Below are 24,233 nucleotides of genomic sequence, written 5' to 3' on the forward strand. Positions count from 1 at the left end.
ATCACAAGATGAGTTCTAGACCCAGTTTGATCAACAGGAGATATTGTCCCAAAAAACCCTTAGGCAACATGATACAGAGAAGTCAAGCTTGTTCATGGGGTAAAGGTGCTCACTGCCAGCTCCAAGGACCTGTGTGGGGTATCTGGGTCCCACATAGTAAAAGGAAAAAACCCACTCCTACAGTTTGTCCTCTGAACTCCACAGGTGCAATGGCACATCTGCCCACACAAAATAAATAATAATAAATCCAAAAAAACCCTAAACAAGATACACAGATATCCCCCCGCCCTCTCTCTCACACACACATCTTCAACAAATATTTTACTCACTTTCATGTTTGTTTTGTCCAGCGAGCATCTTTTTTAGGTTAGGGAACTGCTTCAGATTGGAGAACAGCTCTTTGGGGAAGTATGTTGAGGGCTGGAGCTGGGGGCACATGGGTTTGGATGAGCACTCACCCTGGTTAGGTAGACTGGCCCACGTCATGTGCTGTCATTGGTCAGTTTCTTAAGTGTGTCTATAGAGCTGAGTCAAACCAATTGCTAGTCGCCGGGCGCCCCAAGAAGCCCATGAGGCAGAGGACGAGGAGGTAGTGGAGAAGCCGGGAAGCTGGTGTTTCGGGTGACGAGTAAAGAAGCCATGGTTTTGCACAGAAGGACTCAGAGGGCTTAGTGGCTCCAGAAGTCGGGGGAATGAAAGCTGAGGAGTTGTGCTTGGCTTCCCAGGCTTCAGGAGATGCTATGGCCCTTCTGTTCAGTGGGTTTTTTTGAGTGGGGGTGAACTAGGGCTGTACTGCAGTCATGAAGTGATTAAGAGGGAATGAGGAAGGGGACCAAGGGAGCGTTCTCTCCCCGGGGCCCTTGGACTCACAGAGATCCTCCTGCCTCTCTCCTGAGCTCTGGCATTAAAGGTGTGGCCCACCATTGACACATTTTAATCCCTGATTCTCATGGAGGAGACGGGGAAGACATGTGGTGGAGCTGGCAGGGAGAGTAGGCTGCCCAAGGGTGCTGAGGGCTGGTTTGGCTTGCTTGGTTTTTTAAAAACATTAATTAAATAATTTTGTGTGTGTGTGTGTGTGTGTGTGTGTGAGAGAGAGAGAGAGAGAGAGAGAGAGAGAGACAGACAGACAGACAGAGACAGAGACAGAGACAGAGACGGAGCACATGTGTGGAGGTCAGGAGATATTTAGAAGTCAGTTCTGTCTTTCTATCACGTATGTTCTTGGGCTCAAACCCAAGTCTTCAGGTTTGGTGGCAAGTGCTTTTACCCCCGAACCATCCTATCAGCCCTAACTCTTGTCATTTTAAAGATTATTTACTTAGGATATTGAAATGGTAGGAGGGTTTGAGGGAGCTGAAGACAGGCCACTCCTCTCTGTTTTCCTGAGTCCTAAAAGAATGGGAATGGTTTATCTCCTAGACTTAGCCCAGGTGTTGCTGGTCCTGCGAGCGCTGACCGCTGGGCTAACTGGCCTGCTGTGCTCGCTCACACGCTGGTGTTTTATAGCTCTGGCTTTAGAGCCCTGGTCTGGGTCTAGCTATTCAGTCTTCCATTCTCCTGTCCAAATCCACACATCTTGGTTTCCACTCCCAGGCTGGCAGCACTGTCTGGCACGCCTCTTTCCTGTGCTCAGTATCTAACTATAACTGCTTGTTGCTCTAATTACATAAAACCTCAGCGCACTGCTCCTTGAGCAGGATGCCACAGATTTCCATGCTGGGTCTGGTTTCTATCGGGTTCTTACTATGCCAAACCTAGGTTTTTCTTTAGGGCCATTTTTCTTTCTGGGCCACTGGTGCAAAGAGAACAGTTCCCACCCCAGTAGCAAGCACCTCCTGTTGGCCTCCTAACGCGCCTCTGCGGTTCTCTTGGCTCACAGACCCACCCGCTCTTCTCCATTCTCTCGTGTGCTCCAGTACAGCTACCGCCACCTGACCTCGGGATGAAGCCGTACTGTGGCCTCTGCCCCTGGCTCCAAAAGTGGCCACACAAAAGTGGCCAGAGTGGGAGACAATGACTATGGGCAAGAAAGGCAGAAGCAGAAAACCTGGACACTAAAGCCTTTAGTCCTCGTCCCCATGGTGAGCCCCAAGACTCCAAAGGGCCAGTAGAACCTTCCACCCCACGTTCCATGTGTGTTTAGTTCTTGTTTTAAGACTGTCTCTTGTAGCCCAGACTGCTCCCTAACTTGCTGTGTAGCAGAGAGGTGACCTTGACGGTTTGAGCCTCTTTCCTCCACCTCCCAAGCACTGGGGTGACAGGTGTGTGCTACCATGCATACTGTGTGTGGTGCCAGGGACCAAACCTAGGGCTTCTGATATGGAATGCTCATACCCTATCAAACGGGTAAATCCCCACCTCCCAGGTTCCTTAGGTTCCAATTATGTTTTCTGTAGTGTCAGGAGAATGGCTGTCCCTAAGCTTGTCTAATTTTTCTCTCCTCCCCATCTATTCTTCCTTCCTTCCTTCCTTCCTTCCTTCCTTCCTTCCAAAATAATCTTCTCCAACCCTCAAAAAAAAAAAAAAAGCTCACGTTGCCCAGGCTGGCTTAGAACTCACTATGCAACCAAGAATAGCATTGAGCTTCAGATCCTCCTGCCTTCACCTCCAAACTGTTCTGATGTGTCACAGGTGTGTGTCACCACAGACGGTGCTAGGAAAGCACGCTACCAGTTGAACAATAGTCCCTGTCCTTTTCTGTTTCTTTTCCAGGTGTATTTTCATGTATTCCAGGCTGGCCTTGAACTTGCTTTCCAGTCAAGGATGGCCTTCAGCTTCCTCTCTTCTTGTCCTTCCCACCTCCCAAGATTACAGGTGTGTGCCACTATGACCATGTTGTCGAACACGCATGCGCACGCACACACACACACACACACACACACACACACACACTTCTTACTAGGACACAGACGTTTTACATGCTAGCTCTTCTGAGTAAGGAGAACTGTGGAGGCCTGTCCAGCCAGCCAAGTGAAGCAGCCAGAATCAGTTGAGAGCTTTGACTCCTCATCACAGTGAGAAAATAAACACCTTCTGGAACACACAAAACCTGCTTTTAGTTCCCATCCTCCTCCGGCCGGTAAACCAGCCATTTGGTAGATAGGTGTGGCTTACAGGAAGGTGCGACCTCAGTGCCTCTGGAGAACGGTGCCCTGCCGGTCTGGGTGAGGGTGGGCGCTAGAGTTGATGGGCAGAGCCCTCCAGCACCCGCCTTTCTGTGCGGCTTTCCTTACCACAAACTGCTAACCAACTGGAGAGAACAGCTGGGGACACTGCTGGAATAATTTCACAGGGAATTTAAAAAGCTATGCTAACAAAAAAAATGTATTTGTAATGGGAATTCATTTTAGTTTATATAATTCAGTTTTTAAAATCTAATACCAAAAAGCTTGTAATAGTCCCCAGAGTTTGCAGCTAGTCTAAACCACCCTAAATGTACCCACTCTGGTCTGGAAGGTTATAAAATGGATAAAAACAAAACAAAAAAACAACCCATGCATTAAAACGTGCTCTGAAGAATAACAAGATTAAGCCGCAGACTGGGACAGAATCTTTATTTTTAACAATTCTGTTTATGGATTAGGGTGTAGCTCACTTAGACTGCTTGCTTAGCGTCCCGTAGCCCTGGGTCCGACCCCCAGGACTATATAAACTGCTGCCTTTTAATTCCTTTACTGGAGGGAAAACAAACCTGATCAAACCTGATCAAGAAAAACAAAAACAAGGTATGGGTGAGGTGGCACAGGTCTTTAATCCCAGCACTTGGGCAGCAGAGGCAGGCGGATCTCTGAGTTAGGGGTCAGCCTGGTCTACAGAGTGAGTTCCAGGACAAATACTTTATGAATGAGATATACCTCCCAGGCTGGGAAAAGTATTTATAACATATTAACTATAAATATTCCATAAGAAAACCTATGGTATGTAAATTAACATTTTTTCTTTCTTTTTCTTTTTTGTATTTGTTTTGTTTTTTTCAAGACACTTTTTTGTTTTTGTTGCTGTTTTTCAAGCTGGACAGCAAGACTATCTCTTTTTATATTGGCAAGCTCTGGGTTGACAGACAAAGCACCCATAAGACATAAAGTAATATAATACAAACTTAAAAAAACAACGACTTTTTTAACACCTGGGTCAAGTCTCTCCTTAGAGAAGAGGGGTGGGACATTGTTAACCATTCACTTCCAGCAGGAAGATGGAGAAGGGAGTTGTGAGATGCTAGGCACATATATTCCCAGACGTAGAAGCTCTCAATGTCTGTGGGTGGAAAGGGGGGTCACCTTCAAAGCCCTGTGTGGGCTCCACGCAGGCAGGTGGTGCTTACCTTTCCCGCAGGCTTGTACTAGTCCGTACCACTCCCCACAGCTGTTGCACAGCAAGGTGAAGGCGGTCTCTCGACGGCCTGGAACGGAGCCTGGTGCACACACATACAGCAGCTCATCCCCCATCTCCAAGCCAGTGCGACCCTGGAGGATGGTGTGTGGGAAGGATGGTGGGTCTCCACACGGCCTCTCTGAGGAGAAGGAGCAACAGTCAGTGTCCCTGGACTGTGATGGTTAACCTTGCCAACTTGACAGGACCTAAGATAACTATGGAAATGTATCTCTGGACATGAATGACTGTGGGATTTTCTAGACTGGGTTAACTGAGGGAGAAGGACTTTAACGTAGCTGGCACCATTTAATGAGCTGTGGTCCTGTGGTCCAGGACTGAAAACAATGGAGAAAGTAGCAGGGTGTGGCGGCCCGCACCTTTAATCTTGGGAGGCAGAGGCAGGAGGGTCTCTCTGCGTTCAAGGCCAGCCTAGTCTACAAGTCAAGTAATAAGATAGTCAGTACTACATAGAAAAGAGACAGACAGAGAGAGAGAGAGAGAGAGAGAGAGAGAGAGAGAGATCTAGCTAGCTAGCTGACTGGGGTTGCAAGAGCCTTGAATCTTCTTCACCATGTATGGACTGTATCCTCAGAGTATGAGACAAAAGAAGTCTACCTTGTCAGGTATCCCACCCAGCATCATGTCACATAAGGTATATACAAATGATATAGAATGTTTCCAGACTGTGAGAAAAAACAAAACACTGCAGCATGAACCTACCTACCCTGACACCGTATTCCCTGAGTGCCTTGTACACCCAGGACCAGGATCCCAGGGGCAGCCTTGATGCCTGACCGAAGGAAAGCTTGCCTAGTGACTCAGAGTGGTACCAAATGCTGCATTTTGTATTTTAAGACTGTCAGACACCAAGACCTTTTGCCCTGAATGACTCAGACATACAAGGCTAGGAGCAGTTCCTTTTGCCTTGTTAGGATGAAAGAATAAGTCTGACGTCAAGGAGTCTACGTCAGGCGTGGTGGATGACTCACACCCTTAATCCTAGCTCTTGGAAGGCAGAGGCAGGTGGATCTCTGTGAGTTTGAGGACAAACTGGTCTACAACAGGAATTCCAGGACATCCCATCCAGTGCTAGACAGAGAAAACCTGTCTCGAAAAAACCAAAAATAAATAGAATAAAACTAGAGATAGAACGGGGGAGGCTGCAAACACGCAAGCAAGCAGATGGGCATGTGTGCATTCCTTCTCTCTCTACTGAGCATGGAGGTGATGTGACCAGCTGCTTGAAGTCCCTGTGCTCATGGACTAATCTGAGCTAAAATAGCCCCTTCCTCCCTTCCTGAGTTGCTTTTCATCAGGGTGTATTATAACAGCCAACAGAACTGAAAATAGACCAGCAATGGTATGCATTTTCCTTTGTAATGCATTGGGCAAAGGGCATTGAACACCTTTTCATACGCTTGCTTGCTATCTGTCTATTTCTTTCTGGAGGTATTTGTTCAGGTCCTTTGTCCATTTTCTATTTTTATTTATTTTATTTTTATTTACTTTTTGGTTTTCCGAGACAGGGTTTCTCTGTGTAATAGCCCTGGCTGTCCTGGAACTTGATTTGTAGACTAGACTGGCCTCACATTTGTAGAGATCCGCCTGCCACTGCCTCCCAAGTGCTAGGGTTTAAGGTGTGCCCCATCGCTGCCCAGCTTTGTCCGTGTTTTAAACAAGCTGCTATTTGTTTATATTATTGCCGAGTCTTGAGAGTTCTTTGCCTGCTTGTCTGTCGATCCTTCATGTCATCCATAGACCTGTTCCCCAGCTTGTGGCTCATTTTCTCATTCTGTTAGTGTACCTGCAGGGCAGAGTTTACTCTAACAAGCCCCAATTATAACTACAACTTTCACAGACTGCCCTTCTGGAGCTCGCTGCCATACCCAAGGCCACCTAGGCTTTCTCCTACACTGTCTCCAGGAGTTCATAGCACAGTATTTTATACTTAGGTTTGTGATCCATCTCCTACACTGTCTCCAGGAGTTCATAGCACAGTATTTTATACTTAGGTTTGCGATCCATGTTGAGTTCATGTCTGTGAGGGGCTTAAGGTCAGCTTCAGGATGTCCAGTTGATAAAACTGTCTTTATTCCATTGCGTTTCTTTGATCCTTTGTCAAAGACCAGTTGCCTGAATTTATGTGAGTCTAGTTTTGAGCTCCCTGTTCTGCCCCACTGATGTGACTTACTCTTGCTTACCATAACTTTACAGGCATTCTGAAGCCCAGCAGTAACACCCCCCTCTTGCTTACTGTAACTTTCCAGGCATTCTGAAGCCCAGCAGTAATAGACTTCGACTTTGTTGTTTACAATTGAATTGGCTGCTCTGAGTGCTTTAGTTATAGTAGCTGTAGCAATTGATTATATCCATAAAGTAACTTCTGGGCATTTTGATAATGATATTGTGTCAAAGGAAATCAACTTGGTAAGACCCAACATGTTGACAATATCAAGTCTTACTGTTCACGTGGAATATTTTTCTTTCTTATTTCCTCACTATTTTGTAGCTCACCTCATACTTACCATCAGATTTAGGTTTATATCTAATTTCATTTGGGGATCACTACTATAAATACTCTTTTGAATTTCAAGTCCAACTTCCCACTGCTGTTATACAGGAAAACAGAGTAGTCGCTTTTGTTTATTAATGTTGTATTCTAGTTTAATTTATGTTGCTGTGACAAAATATTCTGACCAAAGGCAGTTTAGGGGACGAAGGGTTTGTTCAGCTTACAATTCTGAGTTATAGTCCACTGAGGGGAAATCAAGGCGGTAGGGACTTGAAGACATTAGTCACATCACATCCACAATCAAGACAGAAGAGAGAAATGAATTCTTGCTCGCTAGATAACTTTATTATTTGTGCTTGATGGAGGAGGGTCATCTGTCTATCTGTTGCTTTCATTGGTTAATTAATAAAGAAAGCTGCTTGGCCTAATAGGGCAGAATTTTGATAGGTAGAGTAGACCAAACAGAATGCTGGGAAGAAGGGAAGTGAGCCAGTCACCATAGCTCTCCTCTCCGAGATGGATGCAGGTTAAGAATATTCCTGGTAAGACATCACCTCATGGTGCTACACTCATTAGAAATGGGTTAATCAAGATGTGAGAGTTAGCCAATAAGAGGCTAGAGCTATGGGCCAAGAAATGTTTAAAAGAATACAGTTTCCATATAATTATTTCAGGTGTAAAGCTAGCCATGCGGGCGGCCGGGCACCGGGAACGCAGCCCGCTGTTCCAACTACATGTGCTCAGTTCAATGACTCCACTTTTATCCATTTAGGACCCTCCTGGCTAGGGATGGTGCCACCCACAGTGGGCCAGAGCTTTCCACATCAGTTAACTAAGACAGTCTTCCACAGCCATGACGATAGTCAACGTTGAAGATCCCACATGGAGACTCTCTTTCCAAGTGATTTGAGGTTATGTCAAGTTGACAGTCAAAGCTGACTCTATGTCATCATAATCTGTATCCCGCAACTTTATGTGATCAATTTCAAGATACTTTTGTCAGTTATTTTAGGTGTGGGGGTTGGAGAGATGGCTCGGTGGGAAAGGGCACTTGCCTGCAAGCCTGATGACCTGTAGAAATAACTATGCCAGCTAAGGATAAAACAATTATGTTTATTATATTTTATTTATTATAAGGGGAAAACTCACGAAACAGGAAACAAGAAATCCAAGCACAGCAATGCCCCATGGGAAAAGGTGCAGAGAGAGTGCACACAGAGATGCACACCTCTTAAAGATGGTTGGCTAACAAGGTTCCCCATCAATGACCTATGTTCAGTTCCAGAACCCACATTGTAGAAGAGGGAACCAAGTCTCAGACATTATCATCTGACCTCTACACGTCCACCATGGCAGGCACATGCCCTCTACCCACTAATCAAATAAACAGAGAAGCATCAAAACATTGTTCAGGGTTTTCTACCTACACAGCCATATAATCTGCAATCAAAGACATTTTTAGCTTTTCTTTACTGCTCTGCATACCTTTTATTTTATCTTATTTAAAAATGATTGATCTTTATTATTTTAAGTACATAAACTTGTGTGGGGGTTTGTGCGTGTGTATCTTGGAGTCCCTGGAGCTGGAATTACAGGCAGGTGGTCATAAACCTGATGTGGGTGCTGGGAACCAAACTCTTGCCCTCTGGAAGAGCAGTACATGCTCTTAACCATGGAGCCATCTCTCCATCCCTCTCCATATACCTTTTCTTCCTTCCAGTACTATCTATAGCCTCCAGTTGATGTTGGAAGGCAGGGGTAAAAGGTGCATTAGTTCTGATCTTCGTGAGAAACCCTTCATCTCTCACCATCGTGAGAAACACTTCACCTCTGACCATTCAGGGAAATGGGAGTGGTAGAGTTTTTTTTTTTCCTAGATGTTCTTTGCCAACTCGAGGAAGTCTCTCATTATTTTCAATAATGGTGAAAAGTATATTTTATCATCCACCAGTGCTGGATCTGGTCAACTGCTTTTCTCATGGGTCAAAATCGTCATGTGATTTTTCTTCTGTGGTCTCTTGGTGTAATGGATTATATCAGTTGTTCTTTTAATGTGAAACCAGTTAAGTGCACCTGGGGGCAATCCCACTTGGTCATAGTGTGTGTGTGTGTGTGTGTGTGTGTGTGTGTGTGTGTGTGTGTATGATGTCTGCATGGACGTACTCCTGTGTGCACATGCAGGACATCAAGTGTCCTTCTTTATAGCTCTCCACCTTATAGCTTTGAGACTTGATCTCTCACGCAAGATGAAGCTTGACTAGGCTGCTTGCCCAGAAAGCTCCCAGGATCCCCCCATCACCACCCCTAATTCTTGAGTAACAGGCATATACAGCTTTTTACTTACATGATGAGGATTTGAACTCAGAACTTTATACTTTCGGAGTAAGTGTTCTTAACCACTAAGCCACCATCCTAACACCTGTAATTTTGGGGGGATGGGAGGGAGAGCAGGATCTCACTATATAGCCCAGGCTGACCTCAGATTTGTGATTCTCTTGCTCCTACCTTCTGAAGTGATGGGATTCCAGGCATGCTACCACATGGCTTTGTAATCCTTTTATATCTTGTTAGACTAATTTGCTAATGTTTTCTTGTCTGTGTTCATGAGATATATTGGTCTGTAGCCCTCTTCTCTTGGAATGTCTTGTCTGGATTTGGTTTGGAGGTAATAATGTCCTCATGGAATGAATTAGGAAGTATTCCTTCTGCTTTTAACTTCTGGAAAATTTTGCAGAGAATCGGCATGATTTCTTTCTTAAATGCTCAGGCCATCTGTGCCTGATACTCTGTTTCAGAGTTATTATTTATTCTGCTCTTTGACAGAGAGGGGTTTTGTGAGATTGCTCCTGTCTTCTTAACTGTTTTGTTAGACTGTTCTCTCAGCAAATTGGTTCGTTTCATCTAGGTTTTCAAAGCTGAGGGCACAGCTACTTAGATCTTATTTATATTTAATCATTTGTATTTATGTGTGTCTGTGTGGGGGTTTGTGCACCTGAGTACAGAGGAGAGAAAAGGGCATCAGAACCCCTGTAGTTGGAGTTACAGGCGATTGTAAGACACCCAGCATGTGTGCTGGGAGTCAGACTGACTGACACATGACCTGCCTGCAGCAGGGGCTGAGAACGGGTCCTATGTGGAAGCAGCAGGCTAGTTCATCTGTTGAGCCCTTGTTTCAGCCCTATTTATATTGTTTTTGTGATTCATTTAACATCTACAAGGTCTGTAGTGATTCCCCTTTTCCCATTTCTCTTTTTCTTTTTCTTTTCTTCCAAGGGTGGGGAGGTCTCACTGTGTAGCTCTGGCTGCTTGGAACTTGCTATGTTGTCCAGGCTGGCCTCAAACTTGTAGAGATCTGTCTGCCTCTGTCTTCTGAATGTGGGGATGAAAGGCAAATGCCACTATGCCCAGATGTTTTTTCACTTCTTTTTAAAAGTATTTGTCTTATTATTTGTGTATGGTGTGTGTGTGTGTGTGTGTGTGGTGTGTGTAGGTGCCCATGGTGGCCAGAAGGGAGTGTCAGCTCCCCTGCATCTGGAGTTAGAGATGCTCATGAGCCACCCAATGCAGTGCGCATGCTGGGGATCAAAATCTGGTCCTCCAGAGGATCAGGAAGTGCCTGCACCAGTGAGCCATCTCTCCTGCCCTCCCTTTTCCATTTCTCATAGGGCTTTCCCTCTTAGTCTGGCTAGAGGTTTGTCAATGCCATTTGCCATTTCAAAGCACCAACTTTGGGTTTTATTGATTTTTCTCTTATTTTCCTTTTTTAATTTCATTGTGCTCTTCTGTTTTGAGTGTCTTTTTTTGTGTGTTTTGAGTGTCTTACTGAAGCTTAGACAACTGATTTTAGATCTTTGTTTTTCTAATATAAGCATTCAAAGCTGTACATTTCTGTCTGACTACAGTCTCATAAATTTTAATAAATTGTATTTTATTCTTGTTTAGTCAAAGAAAATCTCTTGAAAGTTTTTCTTTGATTCATGTGTTGTAAGATTTTTAAAAAAATTGTGAGTCTGTGCACGTTTTCTCTCTCTCTCGCATTTATTTTTGTTCTCTTTAAGAACTTCTATTTAGGGCTAGCGAGATGGTGCAGTGTGTAAAGGGGCTTGCCACAAAGTCTGGAGATGTGAGTTCAATTCCTACCACCCACCTAACAGAAGAAGAGAACTGACTCCCACGTGTTGTTCTCTCAGCTCTACACCAGTGCTGTGGTGCGCACACGCTTGCACACACACACACACACACACACACACACACACAATAAACACATTAATTAATTAAACAATGTTATCAATCTGCTGCCTCACTTCATGTTTTGCCTGTTGTTCTGGGGTGTAGCTTCTTAGACATTCACACGTTGGACCAAAAGACCACACTTCCCACCCCCCCACCGTGTGTGTGTGTGTGTGTGTGTGTGTGTGCATTTGTATTTGTCCATGTGTGCATGTCTAGAGGCTTATGTCTTGTGTCCCCCTCCATTGCTTTCCACCTTACGTTTGCGACAAGGTTGCTCATGGATCCTGGAGTTTACTTGTTTGGCTAGACTGGCTAGCCAGTGAGTCCCAGGATCCACCTGTCTCAGCTCCCTGGCGCTGGGGTTACAGACGTATTACAGACGTATGCCATACATTTGGCTTTTATGTGGGAGCTGGGATCCACACTGAGGTCTTGTTGCTCACACAGCACACACTTTACCCAGCCCCACTGTACGCTCTTGAAAAACATGGATTCTGGAGAACAGAACTCAGCTCCAAGCACTTTACCCGCTGAGCCTTCTCCCAGTCCCATATTTATTCTATGTAGTTATTTTTAGGATAAATCTGTAGGTGTAGAAGTGCCACATCAAAGTCAAGACATCTTTATTTCCCCAGAAAGGAAAATAACTTGAAGTTCGGATTTCCTCTTCTAGTATTCTACCTTCCTTTGTTTTAGTGCTCATGCATTCACGTCACCCAAGAAAATTTTGCTCAAAAGAGATACGCTGGGTTGGTGAGATGGCTCAGTGGATAAAGATGCTGGCCTCTCAGGCCCGATTAGGTTGTATTCTCAAATTGACTCAACCTAGAGTTATCTGGGAAGAGGAAACCTCAATTACCATGATCAGATTGTTCTGCGAGAGACTATCTTATTGGTGGATAATGTGGGAGAGTCGAGCCCACCTTGGGTGGCACCATCCCTAGGCTGGTGGGTCTGGGCCTCATAAGAAAGCTAGCTAAACACAAACCAGTCAGTGAGTCAGTAAACAGCATTCCTCTATGGTCTCTGCTTAGTTCCTGCTTGAGTTCCTGTCTTGACTTCCTTCAGCGATGGACTGTGACCTGGAAGTGTGAGACAAATCATCCTTTTCCTCCCCAAGTTACTTTTGGTCAGAGTGTCTTACCATAGCAGGAAAACACAATGTCACCACACCTGGCCAAACTAAGACCATCAGAAAACACAGAGTTTACATTACAATTCATAACAGTAGTAAAATTACAGTTATGAACTCTCAAGGAAAGTAGTTTTGTGGTTGGGGTCACTACACCATGAGGAACTGTTAAAGGATTACAGCATTCGGAAGGCTGAGAACCACTGTGCCATCCACAGAGGCCTGAAGACTAAAAAGCCCACAAGAGATAGGACACAGTGCATGGAGAGCCCTTGACTTAGTGACGGGGAAGAGTTGAAAAGACTTACCTGTCTGTCACTTGCTTCTTTGACATGGAGTCACTAGGCTAAATTTGAGCAGGGAACACTCAAAATCTTAGAGGAGGACCAGCCCTGACCACGGGCTCTGGACTCTAAAATGCCCACATAGATGAGGTTAAAAGATAGGCAGAGGCAGGGCTAGAGAGATGACTCAGCTGGGAAATTCTCCCAAAGCCATTCCTGAGATAGGGGGACTCCTCTAGGCAGACCTGAGAGCTGGGGACAGTGAGCATCCAGCTCTTCTTGAAGGCGACATGGAACTGAACATTCCCGTCTTTAGGGGAAACAAAGGTAACAGTGGCTGTAAAGAAGGGAGGTGAGGCCAGCTATGCCTCGGGGGCAGCAATGTGTAGGCTGGGGGTGTGGCAGACAGAATCGAGGGGGAGCTGGAAGTCACCAATCCTTGGGCTTCTGACCCCACTGAGAATCTACCCAAGTACAGTGGGGGAAAATGCAAGTGGAAGAGGCTTCAGCATCCTGTCTGTAAAAGCAACTGTGCACTTACTAGTTTAAGTGAGATCAGCATGGGCTGGAAATTCACACTCTGAAACAAAAACACCAGAGGGAAAAAGACGTGTCTATGCTGGTGGTGGACTCTGCTCAGAAGACCTGCAGGAGGGGCTGTAAGCATGTGAGCTTCCGTCTTTAGCAGGTGTGTGTCCACCAGTTTTGAAGTCAGCACTCTCCATTCCTCTGGTCTTACCAGAGGGGAGCATCGTGGTGACACAGACCTGGCATGCGGACCAGAGAGAGGGTAGAAAGAGGGCGCAGTGCTGAGACACTGAGTTGAGCCTCACCTATGCACTGGTAGGAACCTTAGACCCTGTGAGCTGGGCTTACCCTCCTGCCCTCAGGTCCTCTTAACACTGTGTGTGTGAGAAACCCCAGGAAATCTCAGTTGAGCAGTGCTTGAAAAATCCATAGGAACCCTCTGACTAGCCTGTTTGCTTTCGCCAAGGAGGTTCATCAGATCCCCATAAGGGAAGGGCAACCTCTCCGCCACGAAACCGGGAGGGTTGTGAGCAATGACTTCCACACTCCATCTAAGGCAGGACAGCAGGACACAGGGACAGCTCTGAGGAGAGCATCATGGGTGCAGCTTTCTCTGTGGGTACTCATGATGGGGTGAGCTTTCTATATGGTAGCTGCTCTTGAGTCACCCCGCTCTGGTGAGTAACCCCGGGACACTCACCACCAAGCTCAACTTGAATGGAGCAATTATTGTCCTGTCATTGGTGTCCTCTCAAGGTAAGATGTTTCTTTACAACGCACTAGGAAAAGCTCACAGCGCATGGGAGAGCGTGCGCGGGCACACATACACACACACACACAGCAACACACACACTTCTCTGATCCACTTTAGAGAAGGTTGTAGACATGATGCCCTTCACCCCCTAAGAGACTTAGCTGTGCATTTCCTAAAAGCAAGGATGCCCTCTTAGCACAGCAGCAGAAATTATCAAAATCACGATGTCTTGGCATCAATATCAAGCTGTGCAATTCACAATCCATATTCAAACACAATCAAATACAGTTGTCTTTTTTTTTTTTTTTTTTTTTTTGCTAGTCCAGGATTGCATTCATTATCAAGTCTCTTATCCCATTTAATCCAGGGCGGTTGCTTAGCCTTTCTCTGTTTTCCAATTCTCTAAGTTTTAATTATTTATTTTAGTGTATGTATAGGGAATATGTGTGTGTTGCTGTAGGGGAGATTGACGGTGTATCTCTATGTGTGTCTGGTACTGTGGAGGGTGTCACTGTGTGTAAGGGGGTGTCTCTGTGTGTGGGTATCTTTCTGTGTGAGAGATGTATGTGTTGGGGTGTCTGTATGTGTGATGTATGTCTATGGGGGGTGTCTGTGTGTATATGTGGTGCTGGGGGCTGAATGTCTGTGTGTGTGATGTATATATGTGTAGGGTGTCTGTGTGTGTCTGTGTATATGTGAGGTGCTGTGGGGAGTATCTGTGTGTGTGTGTATTTCTGTGTCGGGGTCTATATGTGTGATGCATAGGGGGTATCTGTGTGTATCTCTGTGTGCATGCCTGAGCACACTTGTGTGGAGGCCAAGGAGGACGTTAGGGGTCCTGCTGTCACTGCTGGTCTCACTCCTTTCAGACAGGGTTTCCCTTTGAACTGGGCGTTTGCCATTGCAGCTAGATGGCAGCTCTTGTGCTCCCCAGGAGCAAAGCTACCTCTGAACCACGAGCAGGCTAGAGATTGGTAGATGAGCCTAGCCAGGATTAGCACAAGTGCCACACAAATTGTGGGGCTACCAAGTTGTCATTTAAGTCACTCTGCTTTGGGTGGCACAAAATGTCACAAAACTAAAGAAGACCTGTTTCCTTGAGATCACTAGAGGGACAAGGTTCTGGCTTTGTTCTGTTTCCCTCAGGGTCAGACACTGGTGAGGTTTGGGATCCAAAGGGTCATTTGAATTTCCTTATACAGCTGTTAGAGAAACAGAGAGAGACAGAGACAGAGGGAGAGTCTCTTGGTTACTTGATTGGGCCGATGGAGAGATGGCTCTGATGGCCTTCCATATAACCCAGCAAATGCAGACCCTTTCCTAGCTGAGTGCTCACACTGGAAGACGGGCATGTCACTGATGAATGTGCGTGAGTGTTTTACATGTGTGTATGTATATGCACCGTATGTGTTCCCGGAACCCTCAAAACTCAGAAAAGGATGCCTGATCCCCTGGAACTGGCATTATAGACAGTCATGAGCCTCCATGTGGATGCTGGAAATCAAACCTGAGTCCTCTGCAAGAGCAATAAGTGCTTTTAACCTCTGAGCCAATTCCCCAGCTCAGGAAAGGAATTATTTTTAAGTATGGTCCTCACTAGGAAGAGAGACTAAAGCCTGAGCCGTGACCATCAGGATCTGAAGTGGACAAGGACAGGGTTCTGTTCTTTTTTGTTTGTTTGTTCAAGGCAGGGTTTCTCTGTGTAGCCCTGGCCGTCCTGGAACTCACTCTGCAGACCAGGCTGGCCTTGAACTCACAGAGATCCACCTGCCTCTGCCTCCCAAGTGCTGGGATCAAAGGCATGAGCCATTACCGCCCAGCCCAGGGTTCTGCTCTTATTCCCCAGAGAGCTGGATCTTTCCAAGCACAGGGCTCCTGGTGGGCCCCGGCACCTCTTTGTGGGATCGTGCCACTTGTACCCAGACAAACAAAACCCCTAGAAGTCAGTATTTTCTCATATATCCCTTGAGCAATGACTGACAGCTATAGTGGTATATCTATCCCAGCTCCCTCACCCCAATAAGGAAAATCATAATTATGTATTGTGATAATTAATCTTCATTATCAACTTAGCTGGATTTAGAATCACATAGGAGACAGCTCCAGGTGGGTCTGTGAAGGTGCTCAACTGAGGAAGGAGGACATGTCCTCAGAGTGGGTGGTGCCACCCCACGACCTCAGGGAAAGGAAAGGTCTGATGGCCAGCAGCATTTGTCTCTCTCTGCTTCCCAGATGTGGACACACTGCCCATAGTGCTCTTAAGTTCCTACAGCATGATAGACTCCACCCTCAAACTGTGAAGCAAAGTAAACACCTATTCCCTTATGTCACCTTTTGTTACAGCAACGAGACAGTAACTATACATGCACACCATCTCCCGAGGTTCTCAGTACATGCATACCGCCTCCGGAGTTTTTTAAAATTGATTTTTATTGATCTCTACAATTTTCTCTGCTCCTCTTCCTGCCTCTCCCCTCCCCTTCTCTCCCGAGGTCTCCATGCTCCCAGTTTACTCAGGAGATCTTGTCTTTTTCTACTTCCCATGTAGATTAGATCTGTGTATGTCTCTCTTAGAGTCTTCATTGTTGTATTAGGTTCTCAGGGATTGTGATTTGTAGGCTGGTTTTCTTTGCTTTATGTTTAAAAACCACTTATGAGTGAGTACATGTGATAATTGTCTTTCTGGGTCTGGGTTACCTCACTTAATATGATATTTTCTAGCTCCACCCATTTGCCTGCAAATTTCAAGGTGTCATTTTTTTTTTCTGCATTGTGTAAATATACCACATTTCCTTATCCATTCTTCAGTTGAGGGGCATTTAGGTTGTTTCCAGGTTCTGGCTATGACAAACAAAGCTGCTATGAACATGTCCTTGTGGCACAATTGAGCATCCTTTGGATATATACCCAAAAGTGGTATTGCTGGGTCTTGAGGAAGGTTGTTTCCTAATTTTCTGAGAAATCGCCACACTGACATCCAAAGGGGCTGTACCAGCTTGCATTCCCACCAGCCATACAGAAGTGTTCTCTCTACCCCACAACAACGTAAGTTGTCATCAGTGTTTTTATCTTAGCCATTCTTACAGGTGTAAGATGGAATCTCAGAGCTGTTTTGATTTGCATTTTCTGATCGCTAAAGGTGTTGAACATTTACTTAAGTATCTTTCAGCCATTTTAGATTCCTCTGTTGAGAATTCTCTGTTTAGGTCTGTACCCCATTTTTTATTGGATTATTTGTTCTTTTGATGACCAATTTCTTGAGTTCTTTGTATATTTTGCCTCCAGTGGCTCTTGATAAATGCACGCTGCCCCGTGCACACTGTTTCCAGAGGTTCTGGATACACGCGCTGCCTCCAGAGGTTTGTGATACATGCACACTGCCTCCAGAGGTTCTCTGAGACACTGGCTCCCTCAGCACCTCTGTGAACTCTGCTGAATATTGAACCATGGCTTGGCTATGTTCACTTTCCTGTCCAGGTTCCCACTGCCTTATCTGCTTTCCCAGTTAGTCTCCTTCTAAACTTGTAATTTTTAACATTTGTTTTATTGTTTTTAAATTGTGTGTGTGTGTGTGTGTGCGCGCGCGCGCGTGTGCGCACATATGATTGCTAATGCCCACAAGGACGAGGTTATTGGAGTCCCTGGAGCTAGAGTGACAGGCATTTACCCAACATAGGTGGTGGGAACCGAAGTTCCTTGGGAAGAGCAGTTAGTGATCTTAGCATCCAAGCCATCCCTCTATTCACCCTGGGAAGAATCAGCGAAGCATGCTCAGAGACATGTCACCCCAATGTGTTCACACAGACGGTAGCAGCCACTCACACCCTCCCGGACCCTTGCAAAGACTGACCTTCATCCTTAATGCAAAGGGCGTTGTACTTGGTACCGGGAGCAGGGTGGCTGTCAATTCTCACATCGACAGCTCTCACGATTGGCTGTTCGCCTCTCCCTTTGCTGCACACAGTTGTCCTGCACAGACAAAGGAGGACCCTGGGTTAGGACCGTCTTCAGGCTGAAAAGAATTCATTTCTACCGTCAACTTTGAGACCTTTGGACATAGAAACATTCTCCTCAGACAAAGGTCACATTGGGAAGACAGGTGATGACGGGGTTAACTCACAGGCGTCAGAGGCAACACCTTTTTACCCCCTCACTGAGAAAAAAAATCCATCCAAGGAGTCACTTGAGTTTATTTTTACATTTTAAGTGTTTACTTTGGTAATACGTGTATGGAGGTCATGTGTGTATGAAGATTGTCCACCATGCAGGTCCCAGGTGCTGAACTTAGGTCCTCAACCTTGACAGAAGGCGTCTTTACCTGCTGAGCCATCTCCCCAGTCCTCATTTGAGTTTTTGAAAGGTTCGGTAGAAGGGGTGGAGAGAAGGCTCAGCAGTGGAATGCTTGCTCTCGCAGAGAACCTGGGTTTGGTTCCCAGCACCGGGTATGGGGGCTCACAACCTCCTGTAACTCCAGGTTCAGGGGAATCTAAAAGACTAGAAAATCAACTAAAATTATATGGAATTCTTTAGCTTGCAAAGCGGAACCTAAATCAAGCAAATCTATCACTCTAGGTAAGCAACTGCAACCCAAAGGCTTAAAAATTAGCAGATTATTTGAGAACAAAAGGCATAAAATGGCATGTGTCTTGCATAATGGCACACAACTGTAGCAACGGCTACTTGGCAAGCTGAGGCAGGAGGATCACTTGAAATAAAGAGTTTGAGACCAGCGTGGGTAACACAGTACTCTCTACTACCTCCTCTCCTAAAAGACAGATGGTCACCTAGTGGTGAGGCAATGAGGAAACATTTCTCATCATGCCCTGCCTGCTGAAAGTCAAAAGCTTGATTTGCATAAAGTCCCCTGTCACCATGGTAACCAGGGCATCCTCTGCCAAAGAATACCTGACTTTCCCAGCCTGGATGTCACAGTCCAACAGCTTTCTTAGTGAGACACTTTGGAGGCATGGTGGCATTCTCTAAGCAGTGGCCTTCTGGCTGGGGGTGAGGGTGAGTGGGGATATCTCCAGCAAGGGACGCGAGGGAAAAGTCACTGTAAATAGCACGCTTCATTCCCGTCTTTCCTGGACATATCTTATAGATCTGGCTGCGTAAACAGCCTTCGCTATGTGCTCGAGGGAACCACTCTGTACAGTCAGCTGTCGGCATCTCAGCAAGGTGAGGGCAGTGCTTGTTGTAAACCACATCTCCATTACAGCTGATGGGGCCACACTGAGCCAAGGAACTCTTATGCCCCTTGGGACCAGCGACCACAGACCCACGGTCAGTCACCGCCATCTTCCCTAGTAAGTTCTGGAATGTCCTAGAGTCCTTGCTGTCTAAGCGGGAGAGGGTGTATTTCTATGTGACATTCTTCAGAGAGAGAGAGAGAGAGAGAGAGAGAGAGAGATCTTTCTAGGGGGGGTTCTCTTGTAGGAGGTCTTTTCCTAGGTTATGAGGGTTCAACTTTTTCTGAGGAGGCTTCATCTGAGGGGACTTTTTTTCTGAGGGGGCTTCTCCAGGGGGCCTTTATTCTGGGAGCAGGTTGGGTGGCTCTTAATCTTTGGAAGGCCATCTAAAATTCCCCTGGTGCACAGACTTCAGCTTCAACAGAATCCATTCCCTTTGAGTAGCCGCCAGCCAAGACACTGCTGCTGTCTTGTCCAGACCCTTCCTTTTCTGACCCCTGCTGGAGGAATAACTATCTTCTTGGGAGGGGAAAGGTCTTCCAAGTGACACCTACTCTTAGGTTTTCCCTTCCTTTGAGAGTTCTGAGTCCCGTTGAGGCACCTCACTAGGTTCGCTGTTCTTTCTATTCAGATATTCCGAAAGCCTCTCCAAGAACCATTGCTCCTTGACAAGGTTTCCAAGCTTGGCATTTCCTTCTAAAGCCTTTAATGGGAGGTCCCCTAAACTCCAGATTCTGTGGTTCAGAAGACAGGGGTCTGCCTGGGTGGCTGGGTGGAGAGCTGGGAGGAGTGGCCTATGGGTGGGAAAAGGAGGGTGCACTTATTCCGCTGAATCACCTCATCCAACATGTCTCAGAGGTCTGCAGAAACCTGTGGCAAGGGTGGGATCCTGGTGCCTGCACCCACGAGCCTGGGGGGGGGGGGGTGGAAGGGCGGTGGGGGGAACTGAGGTAAGACAGAAACTGAGGTAGGACTAAAGGAAGAAGAACAACGGAGCTCTCTGCCAGGCGAAGGGGAAGTGGAGTTCACCAAGCTGGAGCAGACAGGCTCCATAATCTGCCTGTGAAGGGACCATCTGAGAACACTGTGGTTATGCCCTCTGTGTTACCCAGGCTTCTGCAGAGAGGCTCCAAACAGTGTCCCTCAGGCTGGACTCCACACGGAAAGCAGCCTCCATGTGCAGACTCAATGTGTGGGTGCTGGGAGAGCGACAGTCTCCCCAAACCAGAACCCCTCAGCCTGGACTCCACACAGAGAGCAGCCTCCATGTGCAGACTCAATGTGTGGGTGCTGGGAGAGCGGTAGCCTCTGACATGAGACTTCCCAACCACCGACCTCTCCAGCCCCCTCTTTTCTTCCTTTTAGAATTCTAATTGCGTACAGTTTCATCACCTTTACCATTTTCTCTACATTTTTTTTAATTCTTTCTTTTTTTCTTTGTTCAGCATATCTCCCTCCCAAATAGCTTCCAGCTTACTAATTCTTTCTTTGGCTCATTTCAGTCAGCTATTAGATCCATCCATTAAATTCTTAATTTTAGTTACTATTGTTTTTCATTTCTAAAATATTTCCATTTGGCTATTTTTATAGTTTCTCATGCTGGTAAAATTCTTGTCTTTTATAGTTTTGAAAAATTTAAGGATTGTCATCTTTTTTAAAAAATTATTTTTATTTTATGTGTATGGGTGTTTTGCCTGCATGCATGTCTGTTCACCATGAGGGTGCCTCGTGACTGAGAAGGTCAGAAGAGGGTGCTGGATCCCCCGGACTGAAGTTACAGATGATTGTGAGCTGCCACAGGCATGCTGGGAATCAAACCCAGGTCCTATAGAAAAGTAGCCAGTGCTCTTAATAGCTGTGCCATTTCTCCAGCCTCAAAGGTTGTCATCTGAAAGTCACTATCTACCTGGGGTGATATATAGAATTTTTTTTTTTTTTTTTTTTTTTTTTTGCCTTTTCAAGACAGGGTTTCTCTGTGGCTTTGGAGCCTGTCCTGGAACTAGCTCTATAGACCAGGCTGGTCTCGAACTCACAGAGATCCACCTGGCTCTGCCTCCCGAGTGCTGGGATTAAAGGCGTGCGCCACCACCGCCCGGCTAGAATTTCATTTAGCTGGTGTGTCTCCTGAATTTTACTCATTATTAATCTCCTAGTGTGACTGGCTATTTCATATTGTGTGTGAAATACTCTGCTAATAAAAATCGTTGAAGTAAGATCAAGGACTAGGGTAGAATTATCTTCCTTAAAAGTGAATTCTTATGGATTCTTCCAGACACATGGAGGCCTGAAATTCTACTCTCATCTTTGAAACCCAAGGAACAGGTGCAAACCCTGTTGGGACGTTTTCTCCAGCTCATCACAAGACTTGCTTCTCCAAAGCATTTGCTGGGTTAGGAGCTCAGCTCACAACGGGGACAACTGCTCTGTAGGCTCTAGAACCTGAGCTGGGGAGACTCACAGGCTGCTGAAAACTCAACGGGGAGGGGGGCGCTAGAAACACCTGGGAGCCTTGCCACTCACAGTTCCGGCCCTGGCCGTTGGCTCTCGGCTAAGACACTGGGTAGGCCTTTTGGCAAGGGCCTGCGTGAGGCCGTAGCCTTCATCGAGGCTAGGCATCTGGTCTGTATTTGTTACTTTGAACAGTTGCAAAACACCCGAGAGCAACCACTCACGGCAGGAGCAGCTCGTTCTGGCTCACAGTTTCTGTGGTTTCAGTCCCCACAGCTGGAGCCGTGTGGCAGCCGGAACCACCCAGTCCGTGGTGCCAGAGGCTGCTCACCTGACTGAAGACGGGAATCCAGAAAGTGACAGGAATCAGGCTGTGTGAGCAATCTTCAGAGGCCAGCTCCCAGTGACTTGCTTGACCAGCTTGACCCCACATCAAAAATGTCTCACAGGACCCTCCCTACAAATAGTGCCACCTTCTGGGGACAAGCATTCAAAACAAGAGCCCGTGGGGGGGGGGTGTTTTAGATTCAAACAATAATTATCTCTAAGGCTACAAAGGTAACTGACTCCGGAGACCAGAACATGGTGGAGGGGTTGGGGAGGAAGGCCACTCTAAACGTAAAGGCCCTATAGAAGCCTGGCAACCTGGGTACTACCCAGGAACCCGTGTAAAATGTTGGATATGGTGGCACGCATCTGTGATCCTAGCATTCCTATGGCAAAATGGGAGCAGAGAGGGGGGAACCGCTGGAGTCTGCACAGGCAGCTTTAGGTAGAGCAGAAGGAGCAAGAGGGACCCTACTTTGACAAAGTAAAGTGAGAAGAGTCGTTCTCTGACTCCTGCAGGAAAATCGTTGAGCCCCATATACACCTAGGTAGCACAGCTGAGGTGGTTGGAAAAGAATGCTTCCCTGGCTATCCTGACTTACCCAAGGGTGCCGTCGGCCAGCCAGCCTGTCGTGCACACTGCGAAGGCACAGTCTTGGACCACTCTCTTCAGCTCCCCAGCAGACACCAAGTGGGCACCCCTGCTCCTGCAGGAGAGCCGAGCTGCCTCCAGGTCCAGGCCTTGAGAGCCGTTCTGAGACTCCAGCAGGAAGAGTTTCCCTGTACAGGATGAGAAGGATATGTGATGTGAGGTCCAAGGCCCTGGGAGTCTGCCACGCTCGCTGTCTGCAGACGTCTCCGTCCCTGGGACCAGGTGGTGACAGTTCTGCTGGGGTTTTCACTTATTTCAGCTCTAGGCATCTTGAGGTGGGTGCTCCTTCTGCTGCCCAAACGGGTTTCAAGCCCATGAGTTCAAACCTCCCTCCCACCCCATCCTCCCTCCTATCCGGAACCAGAGTACAAGACTACGTCTCACTTGTTCTGGTCTACTATAAACAACCCAACCAACAAATACTTAACTATGGTGGGGAGACAGACACATCAGTTAAATGTTTGCCTTGGGGTCTTAAGGACCCTGAATCTGATCTGCAGAAACCACATAACAATAGAGCTGGGGTGACGTTGACTTGGGGCCTGCAGTGATGAGAGTGGAAACGGGGGGATTATGGGACTCACTGGCCAGCCAGCCTGGCCTGCTTGAGGAATTTCAGGCCAGCAAGAAACCCTGTCTCGAGGGAACACGGTGGGTGGCATTTTAAAGGCAACAGCTGAAGTTGCTCTCTGGCTTCCCCATGCACCCATGTGTGTGCACACACACATATGTGCATTCTTCCCCTCACACACACACACCAACCACACCAACCGTGGTCTGGCATGGGTTTGAATTAGCCAGGTGTGGTGACACCTGTCTTTAATACTAGCACTGGGAGACAGACGCAGGCAGTTCTCTGAGTTCTACTGGCCAACATGGTCTACAAGGAGATTGTGTATGTGTGTGTATGTATGTGTGTGTGTGTGTGTGTTGCTTTGTTTCATCTAATCCTTCTTGGTGTAGGAGGTTCTTCTATCTATGTGTTGCTTTCATTGGTTAATTAATAAAGAAACTGCTTGGCCTGATAGGGCAGAACATAGGTAGGCGGTGTAGACAGAACTGAATTCTGGGAGGAAGAAAGCAGGGTCAGGGATTGCCGCCATGGAGCCAGCCACCAGGTCAGACACGCTGAATCTTTCCCAGTAAGCCACTACCTCATGGTGAACACAGATTATTAGAAATGGGTTAAATCATGATGTGAGAGTTAGCCAATACTAGGCTAGAAATAATGGGCCAGGCAGTAATTTAATTAATACAATTTCTGTGTGATTATTTTGGGGCTAAGCTAGCTGGGTGGCCAGGACAAACAAGGGGCCCCCACTTCTCCTTACTACACCTTCTACCAAAAAAAAAAAAAAAGATGTGACAGGGCTCATTGTCCTGGGTTCCCTTGCGTGGGTGTGGAGTTACAGAGGGTTGTGAGCCACCATGTGGGTGCTGGGACTCAGGCTCTGGTCCTCTGAAGAGCAGCAAACCTCTTAGCTACTGGCCATCTCCACCCCAATGCTCAGTAAGTTTTACTTGTGTTTCAGGTTATCCTGCATTAAGTAAAAAGTCTCTTATACTAAAGTCAGTAGCCCATACTCTGAGACAGAGGCAGGGGGATCACTGTGAGTTGGAGACCAGCCTGATCTGAGACCCTGGGCAAACAAACAACAGACAACAACCTCCCAACCTCCTGCCATGACTCTCAGAGCATCTTCTGCTCTTTAGCCTCATCAGAGATGGAAGCCGAAGCGGCAGCTGCACTCATCCAGCTGTCTGCTGGCAGCTCTCCTCCTGTGGGTTTTAAGCTCCCTG

General features: G+C 46.6%; 1 protein-coding gene across 1 annotated transcript in view; it reads right to left on the bottom strand.

The window, feature by feature from the left end:
- Positions 1-24,233, bottom strand: part of Susd5 (sushi domain containing 5) — a 43,706-nt gene that overhangs the window by 13,451 nt on the left and 6,022 nt on the right. Inside the window, exons 2-4 of the mRNA XM_041676784.1 lie at positions 22,384-22,561; positions 17,668-17,786; positions 4,325-4,513 (exon numbers count right to left, since the gene is read on the bottom strand). Of these exons, the coding sequence (XP_041532718.1) occupies positions 4,325-4,513; positions 17,668-17,786; positions 22,384-22,561 (486 nt within the window). The remainder of the gene's footprint in view (positions 1-4,324; positions 4,514-17,667; positions 17,787-22,383; positions 22,562-24,233) is intronic.

Source organism: Microtus oregoni, unplaced genomic scaffold, assembly GCF_018167655.1.
Source record: "Microtus oregoni isolate MIOR12 unplaced genomic scaffold, Mior012 000028F_ref0000031, whole genome shotgun sequence".
Taxonomy (NCBI): Eukaryota; Metazoa; Chordata; class Mammalia; order Rodentia; family Cricetidae; genus Microtus; species Microtus oregoni.